This window comes from Fistularia commersonii, chromosome 30, assembly GCF_037954325.1.
Source record: "Fistularia commersonii isolate RoL2024-O1a breed Wild chromosome 30, RoL_Fcom_v1.0, whole genome shotgun sequence".
NCBI classification, from domain to species: Eukaryota; Metazoa; Chordata; class Actinopteri; order Syngnathiformes; family Fistulariidae; genus Fistularia; species Fistularia commersonii.
Window position 1 is genome coordinate 406,710 of NC_141313.1, and position 15,791 is coordinate 422,500.

The 15,791-nt window shown below is 55.6% G+C and overlaps 1 protein-coding gene across 1 annotated transcript in view; it reads left to right on the forward strand.

Moving 5' to 3' along the window:
* The window catches only part of ext1c (exostoses (multiple) 1c), a 42,965-nt gene that overhangs the window by 4,811 nt on the left and 22,363 nt on the right, over window positions 1–15,791 (forward strand). The window contains exon 2 of the mRNA XM_086178181.1: window positions 1,621–3,055. Coding sequence (XP_086034307.1) covers window positions 2,109–3,055 — 947 coding nt within the window. The 5' untranslated portion in view covers window positions 1,621–2,108. The remainder of the gene's footprint in view (window positions 1–1,620; window positions 3,056–15,791) is intronic.

The following is a 15,791-nucleotide window of genomic DNA, read 5'->3' on the forward strand; positions in this document are numbered from 1 at the left end:
ATCCTGGATAAAATACAGTTTTCATCAGTTTATAGATGGGCTGATGGAGGAGGAAGCAAAGATACAATAACAACATCAGTGAGCAGCCTGAAGCTGGCGGAGGAACCATAAAACCCAGACGTGGAAATCACATGACAAGGATTGTTTGGGTGAAAATCACCCGACGTCAGTGTTCTGGGGTTCTGGGGTCGAGCAGGAAGAGCTCGGGCGAAAGGAAACCCCTTCCAGCGGAGGAACCGCCACTCGTCTGGGGACGATCTGGGGACGGATTTCGTGGTCGTGCTCGCTTTTCTTTGTGTTTGCCTCAGCAAGCCGCCTTCTGATTGGCTCCCGAGCTTTGGACAGGAGTCGCTGACCGTCCGGAACTTTCCCCCGAGTTTCCTCGTCCGACATCCGACGTAGTGCTTTGTGGAAGAACCGAAAGTATTAAATTCTTCTTGAACTTTCTCGGAGGTCTCAGCCGGCCGGTCCGTCCAGCTTCCTCCCCTCCCTCTTCTCTCGCTCCGTCTCCCTTCCTTCTTCTTCCCCTCTGCCGTTCCTCCGGACCTCCTGCCCGGCGGCTCCATCCTCAGCATCCTTCTTCCCAGATCTTCTCCATCCTCCCGACGGACTCCTTCCGGATCCTCTCCGTCCTCCTCGCTCAAAGAGCGAACCTTCCCGTCTCCGTGTCTCCTCTTGTATCATCTTCGTGGGATTTCCCGTCGATCGATAATCAAAGATCGACGTCTGAGGTCGGGGGAGGTGTTGTTCGCGCCCCTTTGGGCCGCCCTCCCCCTTTGGGCCGCCGCGGTGTTTGCTTTATTGCAACCGGAGCCGGCGGACGGGGCCGACGCCGGCCGGAGAAAGGCGGGAGGGAGGAATGCGAAGGAGCCGGCGGCGAGCGCGAGCAGGTGAGACCTGAAAGGTGCCTTTGTGCTGGTCTGGCAGCGAGAACACTGGGCTTCAGTGTGAGCCGCTCTCCCCTCACACACTCTGTACATGTTGTGCCGTTACGGGGGATGTTTTGGCATAAATACCGGCTTGAAAAGAAAAAGGGAAAGCCGCCGCCGCCGCTCCTCCGGCGCAACAGAAAAGCCCTTCTCCTGCTTCTCCTGCCGGCTTCCAGGTGAACGTGGCCGTTCCAGGCCAATAAAGTCCCTCTGTTTTCGTCTCCCGAACTCTGGGTTTGGAGCTGCCGAAGGCTCATTTCCCCCCCGACGCTCCTCCGCCGCCTCCGGCCGGCTTCAGCCGGAGCTGCGGGAGCTGATGGTATCTGGGCCCGTCTGGCGCTGCAGGTTTAGCGTTCTTTATCTGGCCGCCGCTCAAGAAGCGGATCCGCGCGGCGGTGCGGATGAGTCTCCCAGCATCCGACCCTATTAATCCTCCTCTTTTTTTAAAGCGGGGAAAGAAGGGGCCGGCGAGCAGGAGATGGTTTCGATTTACGGCCGGTCGCCCTCGCGCCGACCTCTCCGACACTATTTCTTTTAGTCCCCCCTCCCCGCAGGTGGGACCGACGGAGGAATTCATACAGATCGTCCAAAAGTGTAGTCATAGATGTGTTTTGGAGCCGAGGCCGTAAACGGAGGTGCGTCCCGTCCGCCGGCGTCTGATTTCTATTCCCGTTTGTTTATCTCTCTCCAGGAGGGGCCCTGTGGACAGCGGGCGCCATGAGGCCGGAGCCAGAGCGGACGCCAGCCTTCGACAGCCTCCACCAGCCTCAGCCGGGGCGGCCGGCCGGGGAAACGCACAGAGCGGCGGCGGCGGCGGCAGCGGCGGAGGCCGACTAGGACCTTTAGAGAGAAGAGCAGCGGGCCAATGGCCAGACGGAGTGACTGAGAGAGAGAGAGAGAGAGAGAGAGAGAGAGAGAGAGAGAGAGAGAGAGAGGAAGGAGAAGGAGAAGGAGAAGGAGAAGGAGAAGGAGGGGGAGTCAGTCGCCGGATCGCGTCCTTCTGGATGGCAAAGTGGATCGGGCCGCTCTCGGAGGCAGCGATGCTCTTATCGGCTCCTCTTCCTCCACCAGAAGCTCCTCATTAGAAGCGGCGGGTCCTTCACCCCCGTGAGGCCTCGGAGCCGAGGGGAGGAACTCAGAGGACGAGAGGGAGGAGGAGAGAAAACGTCTCAGGCCCCCATGCAGGCGCGTAAGAAGTATGTCCTGCTGGGCTTGTGCGCGTTCTGCTGGCTGGTCTTCTTCTACTGGGGCGGCGGAGTCCAGCTCCGTCTGGTCCGGCTGCTGACCCGGCAGCGGGGCGAGGTGGCCCGCCCCTGGCCCAACTGGACCGACCGGGCCTTCCTGCCCCGCTATGCCCACCTGGAGGAGCTCCAGACGGACCCGGGGACGCCCGAGTCGCCCCGCCAGCGCCGGCAGGCCTGGTCGGCCGTCTACAAGGACGCCCGCTGCCGCATGGAGACCTGCTTCGACTTCTCCCGGTGCCGGCGCAGGGGACGGGACGGCTTCCGGGTCTACATCTACCCGTCGGAGAAGAACGACCGCGTGTCGGAGAGCTACAGGAAGATCCTGACGTCCATCGGCGAGTCGCGCTACTTCACCTCCGACCCCCGCGAGGCCTGCCTGTTCGTGCTGGGCATCGACACCCTGGACCGGGACCAGCTCTCGGGGCAGTTCGTGCCCGACGTGGACGAGCGCATCCGCGGGTACCCGCTGTGGAACGACGGGCGCAACCACCTGATCTTCAACCTGTACTCCGGCACCTGGCCCAACTACACGGAGGACCTGGGCTTCAACATCGGCCAGGCCATCCTGGCCAAAGCCAGTCTGAACACGGAACACTTCAGGCCCGGTTTCGACGTCTCCATCCCGCTGTTCTCCAAGGACCACCCCCAGAAGGGCGGCGAGCGGGGCTGGCTGGTGAGGAACGCCGTCCCGCCGCGGAGGAAGTACCTGCTCATGTTCAAAGGGAAGCGCTACCTGACGGGCATCGGCTCCGACACCAGGAACGCCCTGCACCACATCCACAACGGCAAGGACATCGTGTCGCTGACCACCTGCCGCCACGGCAAGGACTGGGAGAAGCACAAGGACGCCAGATGCGACCACGACAACCTGGAGTACGAGAGGTAAGGCCGCGAGGGCGCCCGTCCCCCGCCGTGGTCACGCGTACGTCACGCTTCCCGCCCTCCTCTCAGATTCAAGGACCGTTTAGCTGCTGCTTCCAGACGCTCAGCGGGCGCACGCCGCTTTTCTTTGCTAAAACCGCCCGACGGCAGACACCTAGCGTGACCCTTCGCCACAGGGTCGCCGCTCCCTGATTGGTCGACTCCGTCCCCCGCGTGCCGCGGTGACCTCGGGCGAGACGCCGAACCCCGAGTCGCTCCCGACGGTGCGGTGAACGCCCGCGAATGGGTGAACGCGCGCCGCCGTATCGCTAATGCTAATTCCCAGCGCTGCTTCCAGGGCGGCTCCCGCAGGGAGGGGGGCGCCAGCGCCGCCGTGGACTCAATAATGAAAAGCTCGGGGAAACACGCCCGTCTGTCGGAGACAAGTCGCGGCAGATGCCGGTTTTAAAAAAGGGGAAGAAGAAGAAGGAGAAGCGTCTGGACCTGCGAGCGCCTCGCTCCCCGCGGTACATCAGACGGACGACTCCAAAACAAACGCAGGAATCGCTGCACGGCAGAGCGCACAATACAACACTCGGTTCTCTTTTTGCTTCCCGAGGGAACTTTCAAACAGGGTGGTCTTTTGTTGGTAATCCCCCCTTAATTGCATATTGATGTTGCAATGCAGCGCCTCAAACGCCCCCGATTTCTGCGGCGCGATCGGCAGAAAACACGCAGTTAACGGGCGGGAATGCGACCAATGCGACCCCAGTCGGGTTTCAATTGATTTGTTTGGGACGCGCGCAGTTATTACACTTTTTGTGTAGTTACGCAGTAATGACACGCTATTACACCTCAGCCATTGTGCCTCATCTATGGTTTTGACATTTTTATAATTTATGTTATATGCAGAGAATCCACACAAGCAACTGTAACACACTCACACACACACACAGGCCTAATGTTTCTGGCAAACATTGTTAGCGCCGGTTATCACAGACGGCGCTTCCATCCGGCGCTGCCATGACGACGCTGCCATGACGACGCATGTCGGATGTGTGTGTGATCAGAGCTAGCGGTGTCTGCTGATGCCAACGTCGCCGGCTAATCGCTAGCATCTCTATGTACCGCAGTACTACGGTGTCAAGTAAGATTAAGCTAAGCTAAGCTAAGCTAAGATAAGATAAGTTAGATAAGATAAGATAAGATAAGATAAGATAAGATAAGATAAGATAAGATAAGATAAGATAAGATAAGATGCCACTGCAGAAGTTGTGTATATAAAGGAAGGCAGAAATAATACTGATATAACAGTACAGAATAAGATAGTTTGATAAAACCTCTGATATATAAACTGTGAGCACGGGAAGTAGATCAAGAAGTATTTGTGTGTGTGGGGGGGGGTAGCAGGAAAATATGGGGAGGATTTTAAAAAAGTGCAATGAAGTAAAAGTACCTGGACACAGGATGTGATGCAGTACTAGAGCAGTACTAGAGCAGTACTCTAGTACTGCTCTAGTACTGCTGGTACCTGCTGCACAGAAGTACCACCCAGTACTACTGAAGGAGAGAGGACTCATTCTCCTCCAACGGCAGTTAAGTTGTTTACCAGCATCTTTCATCACGAGACCCAACACACACACACACACACACACACACACACACACACACACACCTTGCTTACAGAAGGACTTGTGAATGGGCCTGTTTGCTGTGGGGCCGGGATTCGAACCGCCCTGCGCCACCGCCTGAATCAGCTCATTCATGCCACACACACATCCCGGGTGGGCGTGTGTGCGTGTGTGTGTATGTGTGTGTGTGTGTGTGTGTGTGTGTGTGTGGAGGGGGTCCCTCATGCGGTATATTTTCCCGGACTGAAGGGTGTGATCGGGTGAGGGGCTGTGGACTTCTTCTTCTGTTGCTTCTGTCTTTTTGGAGGACGCTCCTGTGGAGCTGGAGGTGGAGAACCAAACCTCTCCTCCATCTTTCCAATCTTTGGAGTGATGGAGGTGGAGGATCTGACCAGTTCTCTGAGGACCAGGCTTGGATCTGCTGGATTCCTGTCCTGGTCGCCATCTGCTCGCTCCGGCACGCTCTCATCCTCTTCAGATTCGAATTCTTCCTTTCTGCTATTTATGGCTGTGTGTGTGTGTGTGTGTGTGTGTGTTTGTGTGTATGTGTGTGTGTGTGTGTGTGTGTGTGTGTGTGTGTGTGTGTGTGTGTGTGTGTAAGTCAACGAGGCTCAGAAGGTAGCGCCAGGTTAATGAGCCTGTTCATCTGGCACACCACAGATTAGCACCGAGGGACCGCGGGTGGAGATGACAACAAACACACACCAGGGCTCCCAGGGTTGGGAGGTGGAGGAGGTGCAGGTGGAGAAGGTGGAGGTGGAGAAGGTGGAGGTGGAGGTGGAGGTGGAGGAGGTGGAGGTCCTCCATTGGTGCCAGGTGTTTCTGCAGAAGTTGTGTTGAACTCAAATGGTGAACAAAGAGTGCATCAGCCAGGTCTCTCCTGGACGCCAGCAGGACAGGAAGCAGGAGTGGCTCCTCCTCAGGCGTCCAGCGTTGGATCTTCATGATAACACAGTGATCACTGTGTCACCACCACAGTCCACGTCAGTTCAATGTGAAAGTTCCATTTGGGGAGGTTCTGTTCGTATCGGGGTGTCGGCGTTATGGCGGCGGGCCAGATGATGGTGTGAGGAGGAGCTCCTGCAGGTCAGGTGACACGGCGTGGTGACCCCCCCCCCCCCCCCCCCCCCATCCAGCGTTTATAAAACCCCCTTTTGCATGCTATTCACCCCCCTTTGACTCGCTGGCCTTTCCATTAGCGCACATCTTTTGCTCTTTTAACGCAGAATGATTGGTAAATTCCATTAATTTCTCCCACGGGGGGGCGGAATTAAAAAAAATTAAAAAGGGGGTTCTGGACGGCGAGCGCGTGGATTAGAGACGATCGGATGAGGAAACGGAGAATGAGACAATTTAGAAGCGGTGCCCGAAGCAATTAGGACAGAGGGGAAGAAGAAGAAGAAGAAGAAGAAGAAGAAGAAGAAGAAGGGGGGACCCGGAGCTGGAAGGGGGTTGGAGAAGCTCTGCCGCAGACTAATGGCCTAGTTTCCCCTGCTTTGAGGAGAGGAACCTACAGGGAATGGAAATGAACAGCAAAGGGAAGGAAAGGGGGGACAAAGGCAGCAGCAAGACGTGATCCTCCATTTTTGGGGGGCCGGTTGGACGGGTAATAACTCATGAAGAACGCCGATGTCTGACTTTGGGTTAAGAAACACCCCGAAAACAGAAGACCAGACCTGAGAAGAGAAGGAGGGACGGGGAAGGAGGGAATCAACAAAGATTTAAAGACACAAGTAAAGTCTTGTGTGTGTGTGTGTGTGTGTGTGTGTGTGTATCACGGTGCACAAGAATAAGTGCGATTTGAGACTTTGGCAAACCGAATAAGGAAAACAGCAGCCCGCTGTAATTAGGGTCTGTGAAATTGTACCTCTGAATATGATGTGGTCTCGGTGTGTGTGTGTGTGTGTGTGTGTGTGTGTGTGTGTGTGTGTGTGTGCGCACACGGATTGTGCGGCGCGTCTGTGCTGTCTCTGTTTAGAATACTTGGAAATGAGAGGCAGCCCTGTGATTCTTTGCCACTCGAACACTCCGTTCCTCGCCGCTCTTCCTCGCCGCTCTTCCTCCACCACCATTTTGGATGCTAATGCATACCATGCTAATGCTAATGCATCTAGCATCCATTGTGGATGCTAATTGCGAACGTTGCATTTTAGCATCTTCTAGCCTTCTTTTCAGTTATTAGCCTGTTAGCCTCGGCAGGCAGCCGTCTAAATAAAGCTTTACTTGAAAATAATTCAGGAAAAAACTGCGGTGGTGGTCAAATCTAATGATCAACGAGCTCCAGGCTAAAATGTTAGCTCATCTTCATGGTTCGTCTATTTCTCCTTCTGCTGGAACACATAACTGGAAGTTAGCTAGGAGTCGTAAGTGAACGGAGGGCCGAAGGTGAAGCTCCAAGAGGAGGTGGCCTTCCTTCTCCAGGAGGTTCTGGATCTCCTCCAGGTGACTCAGAAGTGTGAACCGCAATTAGCAAACGTAACGTCTGACCTCCGTCCCTGCATCGCCGCCGCCTCTCCGCATCACGGTGGAGTTCAGGATTTACGGGAGCAGTAATAGAAAGAATTGGTTGCCATAGCGACACACCGCGTTTCAGTTCGTAAGCGGCGACGCGTTTTAAGGTACAAATATAGTGTTCTTTTCTCAATATCACGTAATGTGGACAGTTTCTAACAATATGGGGCTACCTGACCACCTGACCCCCTGACTACCAGACCGCTGGACTAACTGACCCAGTGACCATCTAACCGCCCGACTACCTTTCTATCTGACCCCCTGACTACCAGACCCGAGGACCAGCTAACCGCCTCCACCACCTACCCCAGGACTACCTGAGCTCCCGATCCCAGTAGCGCCTGGTCAGGGTTCCAGTATTTCATGTTGTAAAACTCAGCGTGCAGTAGAAGGACGGCGGCGGGTGCATTTGACCCGTTGACGGTTCCGGAGTGAATCGACCGTTTGGTAGTAAAACGGCGCCCCCGGGCTCACCGAACCCCGCCTGGCGTCCTCGGACGCCGGCAGACACGGGCACCGCGGCCGGAAACGGCTAAACATAGCGGTTGGCCGGGGGGCGTCACGTCTGCACCGCAGCTGCGAGAAAGGGAACTTCCTCCGTGACAGAAGAAAAGGAGCGGAGCGCCGTCCCTTCATCAAATCCAGACCACATTCTTCCGTTGTTTGTTTGCAGAGGAGCGTCCCAAGCGCCTCCGGTGCGAGCCGACGAGAACGTTCTGGTCTCGACGCTCCGCCGCAGTCGGTAGAAGGTCACGGCTTCGCTGATGTTCTTCGCCCTGGAAGACGGGCCGGTATTGGCGGCGGGTCGCGCCCTACCGCCATCGCTGGCTGCTCGTCTCCACGCCGGCGCCAAGAACAACAGCCTCCACTCCTTCTTGAGGAAAAAACGTGGAGTCCGAGCCTGGAGACGTGTCCTCTTGTTGTTTTGCGGTTCAAGACTCCGGGTCAGACCTCCATCTCCAGAATGTTCCACCACTTCCTGAACGCTGACGCTGGAGTTTAAGATTCTCTCAGAAGGTAACGCCAGGCCTCCGAATGTGACAAACGCTTATTGTTTACAAATGATACTGGCCGGACGCCGGAGCCAAACCGGATAATCTTCGTCGCCGGAGTCGGACGGAGGGAGCCAAAATAAGAAGCTGAAAATGGTACGTTCCAGAAGGTCTGGCCGCAGCCGCGGCTGTTCTGGGAGGTCTTAAACCGGATCCCCGTCCAGGAGGGGAAATAAAACCGCTGGAATCGACGTAAAGCTCGACGGGAAGCGTGCAAACGTGCTCGGCTAAAAAACGCCTTCCTCCCGCCGCCCCTCGTCCTCCTCGCTCGTTCCAGGAGAACCACGGAGTCCTCGCGGGTCAAGGGTTCCTTTCGGGAGAGGAGGAGGAATCCGGTGGAGCCGAAGGAGCGAACGGATCCGAGCGCTCTGCAAACGCCAGCCGAGAACCGCCAAGCACAACGGGAAGGTTCTGGATGGTCTCACGGCCATTTTCCCCTTAAATACAAAACGTCAAACGAGCAAAGGAGCGGCAGACAAACATCTGAGTCCAGACAATAAAACTGTTGAACAACTTTTACGGAAAAATAGAATCCATTATTTAGTAACTGAATATCGACTCCTTCGACTTTGGACAGGATGTCAATCGTGCGACCGCCCGCCGTCTGATTCGCACCTTCGGGCGACTTCGAGTCTTCGGTTACCAGGAGATTATCTTTGGCCTGCGGGAGCAAGACGGAGAACCTGCTGAATCCAGAACCCGTTCAGAGCCCGGCGTGTCGTCGTCGTGGCGATGACTCCGGTCCACCGGGCTGAATCTGGTCCCTCCTTCTGAATCGCCCGCCAGCCCGTCGTGAGCTAATGTGTTAGCTGCCCCCCCCAGCGGTGTGGATGTCCTCTAATAGGTCCCCATTCAGAGCCCTAATCGGGCCCTTTATAAAACCTCCAGAACCCCCCCGGGGCGACACCGCTCGGTTTTGTCCGGGCCAACTGGGGCGGAAGAGCCCCGACAATGGAGGCCGCGGTCTGCGTTTTTGCTCGTTTATGATGTTTGGCGGCGTCTATTTGACCTTTGACCCGGCGAGAGTGGGGAGATGAGGGATGAGTCGACGTCGACGTCGCCTCTTCCGGGGTCGGGGGTCACCGGGGACGCAGGGGGAACCTGCTGGGAGGAGCTCGACGTTTCCAGGCTTGAACTGAAAAAGGTACCGGATGCGGAACTTTCCGAAGCTCGGCGAAAAATGAGGTCAGCAAATGTTTGGCGAGGAGATGAGAAGGCTTCGCTCAGAAAGCCCTTTTTCTTCCCGCCGTCTTTGAAGCCGTTCGTGGTCTGGTCTGGTCGGCAGATAAGTGACTGATACGTGCCGTGCTGATAATCCCCCCCCAGGCCGGGGTTGACGTGCGCCGCCGTCACAAAGGCGGCAATATCAGGGTTAAACTGGGATTTGGCCGGGGGGGCTTAGCCGTCGGCTATTTCATAACCCGCCATTTATTCCCATTAATTATTCATCATTCATTATCCGCACCGCTTATCCTGCACGCGGGGTCGCACGGGTGCCGCGGCCCGTCCCGCCCGCGATTGGTCGAGAGGCCGGTTCGCCCCGGACGCGTCGATCACGTGGAAACATCTAGAGACGTCCGTCCTCTGGTCCAGGTCTGGAGGCGCCGCCTCGTGGCTGATTCAGGACTCCGGTCGCAGGTCGTTCGAAGCTCAGCCGCCGACTTTCTGATTTTTGGAGTTTTTGCAGTTTCTGTGGTCCCGGCTTGTGGACGCTCCTCCACCTCCTCACCGGCTGACCGGCAGAAACAACACACACTAATTCTGTGTTCTCAAACTGTAGCGTGAACATGAGTAGCTGCGTGGGGTGCGTTCGGGCGTCAGGTCTGACTGTAGGAAAACACAGCGTCCCCATCAGGGTTTTTCCCCCTGCAGATTAAGAATGTGCTAGAGATTATGAATATCTCATGAGCCCCCCCCCCCCCCCCCCCCATCCAGACCTCTTATTTCATTTCGGCGTCGACATGCATGCATGATGTACAGTCTGGCTGGCGTCCTTGTCAGGTCGCGGCGCCACTTCCTGCGCAGACTGTCTTCCGTGCGCCGCTGAGGTTTCCTGTCGCACATTCCCTTCCTCATTCCCCCGCCGCCCACGCGCCATTAGGTGCACGAGGCTGAGCGGCGTCATGGCGGTGAGGGGCACGCCTCGCCGCGGGCTAGCTTCTTCAGCCTGAGGAAAAATGGCGGCGCATGGATGAGCCGGCGTCCTCCTGCAAGGACGGCGTCCACAAGGCGGTACTCTGACATACATTTGCAGAGCTCCCGTGTTCTCTTACTCCGCTGTAGTACTCCCCGCCGGCGCCGGCGTCCCCGGCACGGCGGCTGTCGGGTTAAAAATAAATGCGGGCTCATGTTGGAAATGTTTTCCTCCACGCCCGCATTCCGCTCGCCACGCAGTCATTCATGTGAACGCCGCCGCCGCCTCGCAGGACGCCATCTTGGTCAGACCTGACCTTTCGCCGGACACAGGACCCGCTCGGGTTCAGGTTTCCTCGCGCCGCTGCCTGGGAGCGCCCGGCGAGGCCGACCCTGCCTCCAGCTGTCCCCCCCCTCCACACCACACACACACACACACACACACACACACTCTTCAGTTTTTGCATACCTTTTGGAGGGAGATGTATGTGTTGTTCTGTTCAAGGACATGCTCCGCCCAGGTGATCCTGGTGGTAGATCCTGGGGAGGCAGAGGAACCAGACATGGATGTTCTCCTCAGCAGAAGCTGTCTGCTTTCTCTGCAGCTTCTCCGTCTTCTTCCCGCACTCAAAAACTGCAGCTCCATCGAACTTCCTGAAATTTTCCATAGCTGTGATGATTGACAGATCCGGATTAAATCCCGCCTCCTGGCTGGTGTCGGCGAGGTTTAGCTCCGCCTCCTTCCCATTCTCACAACCCGTGAGAAGCTCGACCTCATGAATGAATGAACATTGTCTCAGACACATGGTGTCTGATGGAGAAACACCTGGCCTGCATTCTACCCCACCTCCACCTCCACCTTCACCTCCACTCGCTCCCCTAATTTGAGCACGTACACACACTCCGTCACCCGCCATCCTGGTGGTGCGTTGGTGTTTGGGCGAGGAAGCGGCTGGAATCCATCTGTATTCCGTCCCGCCTCCGTCCGCTGGAGCCTGATGAACCCAGGGGAGTCAATAAACATCTCCTGATCTATCCAGGTTCCCTCCACAGAATGCAATCTGTACTCAGGGAGAGAGTGTGTGTGTGTGTGTGTGTGTGTGTGTGTGTGTGTCAGTTCTGGGTCATTTGTTATTTCAATACATCATGAATGACAGTCCAGCTGCGTCTTCAAGGAGGTTTTATGTGAGTGTGTTTGTGTGTGTGTGCGTATGTGTGTGTTTGTGTTTCGGAGAAGGGTGTATCAGGTTTTCCGTCTCCATGGCGGCGGGCGGAGCGGGGCAGCCATCCCATAAATCTGAGCTGCTTCCAGCGTTAATGCAGCCATGTTGAAACACGCGGCGCCTTATTGATCCTGGAAAATACATCCCGTCTGTTTGGATCCAGGAAGTGAGCAGGACGGCGGCGGCTCCTTCAGCCAATCACCTTCCGGCTCATGTTTATGATTATGATGATTATTATCTTAATATATTTTAAAAGATCCCGGCTGCCTGCCGACACGTGATCATGCCGTCATCAGGGATTCCAGAGGATCAGCTGGTCTTCACACTAACAATAATAATAGTTATAATACTACTAATAATAATACTCATTATGATGACAAGCAGACAATGGATGGAAGGATGGATAATAACATTAATAATAATAATAGTGATAATAATACTGGAATAGGTTCCAGGATTCCTGCAACCCCACAAGCAGGAAAAGCAAAAGTTAATGAATGATAATAAATATAATGATAATGGCAATTTTATTATTTTTATAGTCATTGATTCATGCATTTATTGTCCCTGCCCTCAAGGTCAGAGGTCGTGCCGGGGCGGCCATTTACTGTGTCGTTGGTTCATTATTGTTGTTGTTGTTATGACGTCAGCAGGACCACATCCTGCGCCGGCGGGAGGTATTTCCTGCTTCCCAGGAGTCACACTGAGCCGGACCGGCGCTGCCGCAGAGCCACGCTGTTTTTATAAGGGAATAAATGATTGCTTGGAAGGGACGGGGACAGGAAGTGACCGCGTTTGGACTTCCGGCAACGACAAACGGGGGCGTCGGGGGCCGAGCCGGGTGGCGTTCCCATGGACCTGGGTCAGAACGGGCGCTACGGTTCATGGGTGGGAGGCAGCGGAGGCAGCTGGACATGGAGACACCGTCCTCAAGATGAACACTATCTATTCGGCTCCCCCTCCGTTCTCCATCCCTCTCGCTAACCTTTCACCGGCTATTTCCTGGATCGGCGTCCGTCAGTGTTTCTCCTCACCTGATGAGATTTTCCCCTCATCCACCCCCCCCCTCTACCCCCACCCCCCCCACATCCACTTATCCTGCACTGACAGTAAGACTCCATTGATTCCTTCTTGGAAAAGAAACCAGAAAAGAAAGGCTCTGTCCTTGCAACCACACACACACTCACGCACACACACACACTCACGTAATTCATCATCTGAACATCTGTGATCAGATGGCACCCTGGCCTGTGACATCACTCGCTAGCTCGGCAGCTAATGCTAATGAGCAGCGGGTCTTTCTGAAGGCGGCATATTGAACCCCAGTCTGGTGGAGATGAGGCCGGTGCAGGAGGTCAAACCGCCGAGCGAGCTAAAGGCTACGCCGACGCCGGGCGGGCCGACGGCAGGTCCTGCTAGGGTTCAGGTTTCATCCTGTTTGACGGACGGCTGCTCCGGGCCGCATCAAGTGTTCTAAGAACAGGTCGAAGCCGCCACGGCGTTCATGGAAAGATAACTCCGTGGACCGTCACATGGTTGAAGTGTTTGTATCTCCTCCCGAGCGAAGAGCCTTGTTAGCTGTGAGCTAACGCCGCACTCACACCCAAATGTAGACGTAGAAACCCCTCTGAGGCGTAGCGGGCCAGAAGAGCTCGGGGCTCTCGGCGGCTCCCTTTCTGGCCGGAGGTTCTAAAGATGGCCCGTTGCGATCCGCGAGAAGTATCCGGTAATGCGAGTTCCACGATCTCCAAGCACCCGAAACATCCGATGGAAGGTTAGAAGACCCGCCTCGGAGCAGGAGCTCAGAGGGTCCGGGCTTCCTGTCGCAGCTGGTCCTTCTGAAGCCGGAGAGAAGCGGTGACCTTCACCCGATCCTGCCGCGCTCTGCACTTATACATCTGTGTTTGTTGAGACGCAAACAGCGGCAGCGAGGAGGTGAACCATCTGCTCCCCAAGGCAGAACATTGATAAACCCAACAGGTGCTCAAGATGGCTGCCTTTCCTTAAAAACACCCTTTCTTTTCCTCTTCCCTCCGCAGCGCCGCGACCTTCCTCCCGGTGAAAGTGCTCTTGATTAGATTTCCGTCAGCGTTTTAATGCCGCTGAAGAGCTATTTACAAGCAGAACCTTCTCTTTGATGGAGCCTTCAAAGGGGTTTCGGCCATGTTTGATTTTTTTTTCCTGAATAATCAGTAGCTTTTCCTCCTGGATACTGAGATCAGGAGGATGGTGTCGGTGGTCCTGCTGAGGCGTCCTTCCCCGCGGAGGCCGTTTCTCCAGACTTCTTCTGCGCCCCCGGCGAGGGAGGCGTCGTCGACGGCGCCGTCGTCTGCCGCTCCGTGTCCGGCGTGTCCGGCAGCGCGACGCATCCGTCCCTCTTCCGGCTTCTTCCGAGGCGTCCCAGGAGGCTGCGCTCGCGCGAATGAAACCGGTATTCGATCGGGATTCGTCCGCTCGTCCCGGCCGACTGGATTAACCGTTAATCGAAGGTGGTCCCGCTCCGACAGCCGCCAGACGTCGGCCGCCCACAGGAAGTGCAACGTCTTCACCGGCAGGTAGAAGACAGAGGGGAAAAAAAACCCTGGGACGAGTCGTTCCCGCCACGAGGGATCGGCCGCCGGCCGGCGATGTCGGCGGCTGCGTCTCTTTGCTTTTTAATTGAGTCGTCCGCTCGCCATTTGGGAGGCGAATGCAGAGGGATTCCCGTGGGGAATCACGGCGGCGGCGTCGATGGGACGGACCGGCGGAGGCGGCGGCGCCGCAGGTCCGGGCGAAACCGAGGGCCAACGATGCCGATCCCTCAGCAGATTTGTATGCTAGAACTGGCCTCCTGCAAGCAAATCAGAATATTTAGTATTCATTGTGAAGGCTTCTTTGATTCCCCGGACCGACGGAAGAAGATACAGAAGGTCATTTCAGGCGAGAACCTCCAGTTTTTACTGCAAACCTAAAACCGCCGGCTGGGCAAAATGTAGCCGCTAACAGAACACATGGGTTTCAGGTATTCTGGATCGGACGTCTGCCGTCTCTCCCGGCCTCCTGACCAGAGGACACAATATTAGACATTATTAGCGCTCATATATTTGGATGAGTGTCTCCATACTGGCTTCATCAGTCCCTCATCTGCAGCTTTGAAAGGAATGAAAAGACCATCCGATGCGTTCTTGGGTGGGAAGTTGGATCCGGGAGGCTCCGGATCTCCTCCGGCCGACTCGGAATGTGATGATGAATGTGAATTAGTGATTCTGATGATTGTGGCTTCGTCACAACTCGTCGCTTTAGTGTTAAACTTTGGTAAAATCGGTGGAATCGGCCAGAATTGAACTGAATGTCGGCAGCCTCTGTTTGCAAACGTACTACTTCACAGAGTTATTTCTTGAAGACCAAGAAAAAGCCTTTCTTCTCGTGGAATAAACTAATCGCTAACGGACTGCTTGCAGCGTCCGTTCTCGCTCCTCCTTCGATCGTCGGCGTTCAATACTGATGAGCAAGGAGACAACTCGGGGAGCAGACCTTCCTGAAGACCAAGCAGGCATCAGCATAGAAAAGAACACAGAAGATGGATAGAAATCTATTTCCCCTTTTTTGTTCTGACCTGTTATATCAATATGAAACCGCTTCGTATCAGTTGAAAGGCTTCCTGTGATTTAGAGCGATGGAATTGAGCGGTCAGAAACCGACAGCGCAAAGAATGAGACGTTGTTAAGAAATAAGGACGGCGAAAACCCGAACGCCGCACACTGCTAGCTCCGCCTCCTGCAGAGGAACCCTGACTGACCAATAAAATCAGCGAGCGTTGGCCGTTTACGTAAAATCAGAATCCGTCTTGCGCTGATCCTCCGCAACCCGAACGACCCCCTACTCTCTGTTAGCAAGTAGCCTGACTAGCATGGACCAGGCTACAGCGTCCACCACTTCCTTCCCCTCAAAGGGGTTGTTGTCTGTGGACGCCGGCCCGACGCCGCCCACAGAAACCAGTGCTCCACGCGCTTCCAAAAATACACAAAGTAACAGAACCTTTTCTCCTCGCGTCCTTCATCAATCATTTCCAGTGATGGTTGCGTGCCAGGTTAGAGAATTAAAGGCTGTTGTGAAATGACTGAACCCCCAGTGGGCAGCCGACTGATCAGGACACGCAGTGTAAACACTCCTGTTCTTCCAATTTACACAGCGCTTTGAAAGGGTTTCCCGGAGCCTCCGCCGCTCG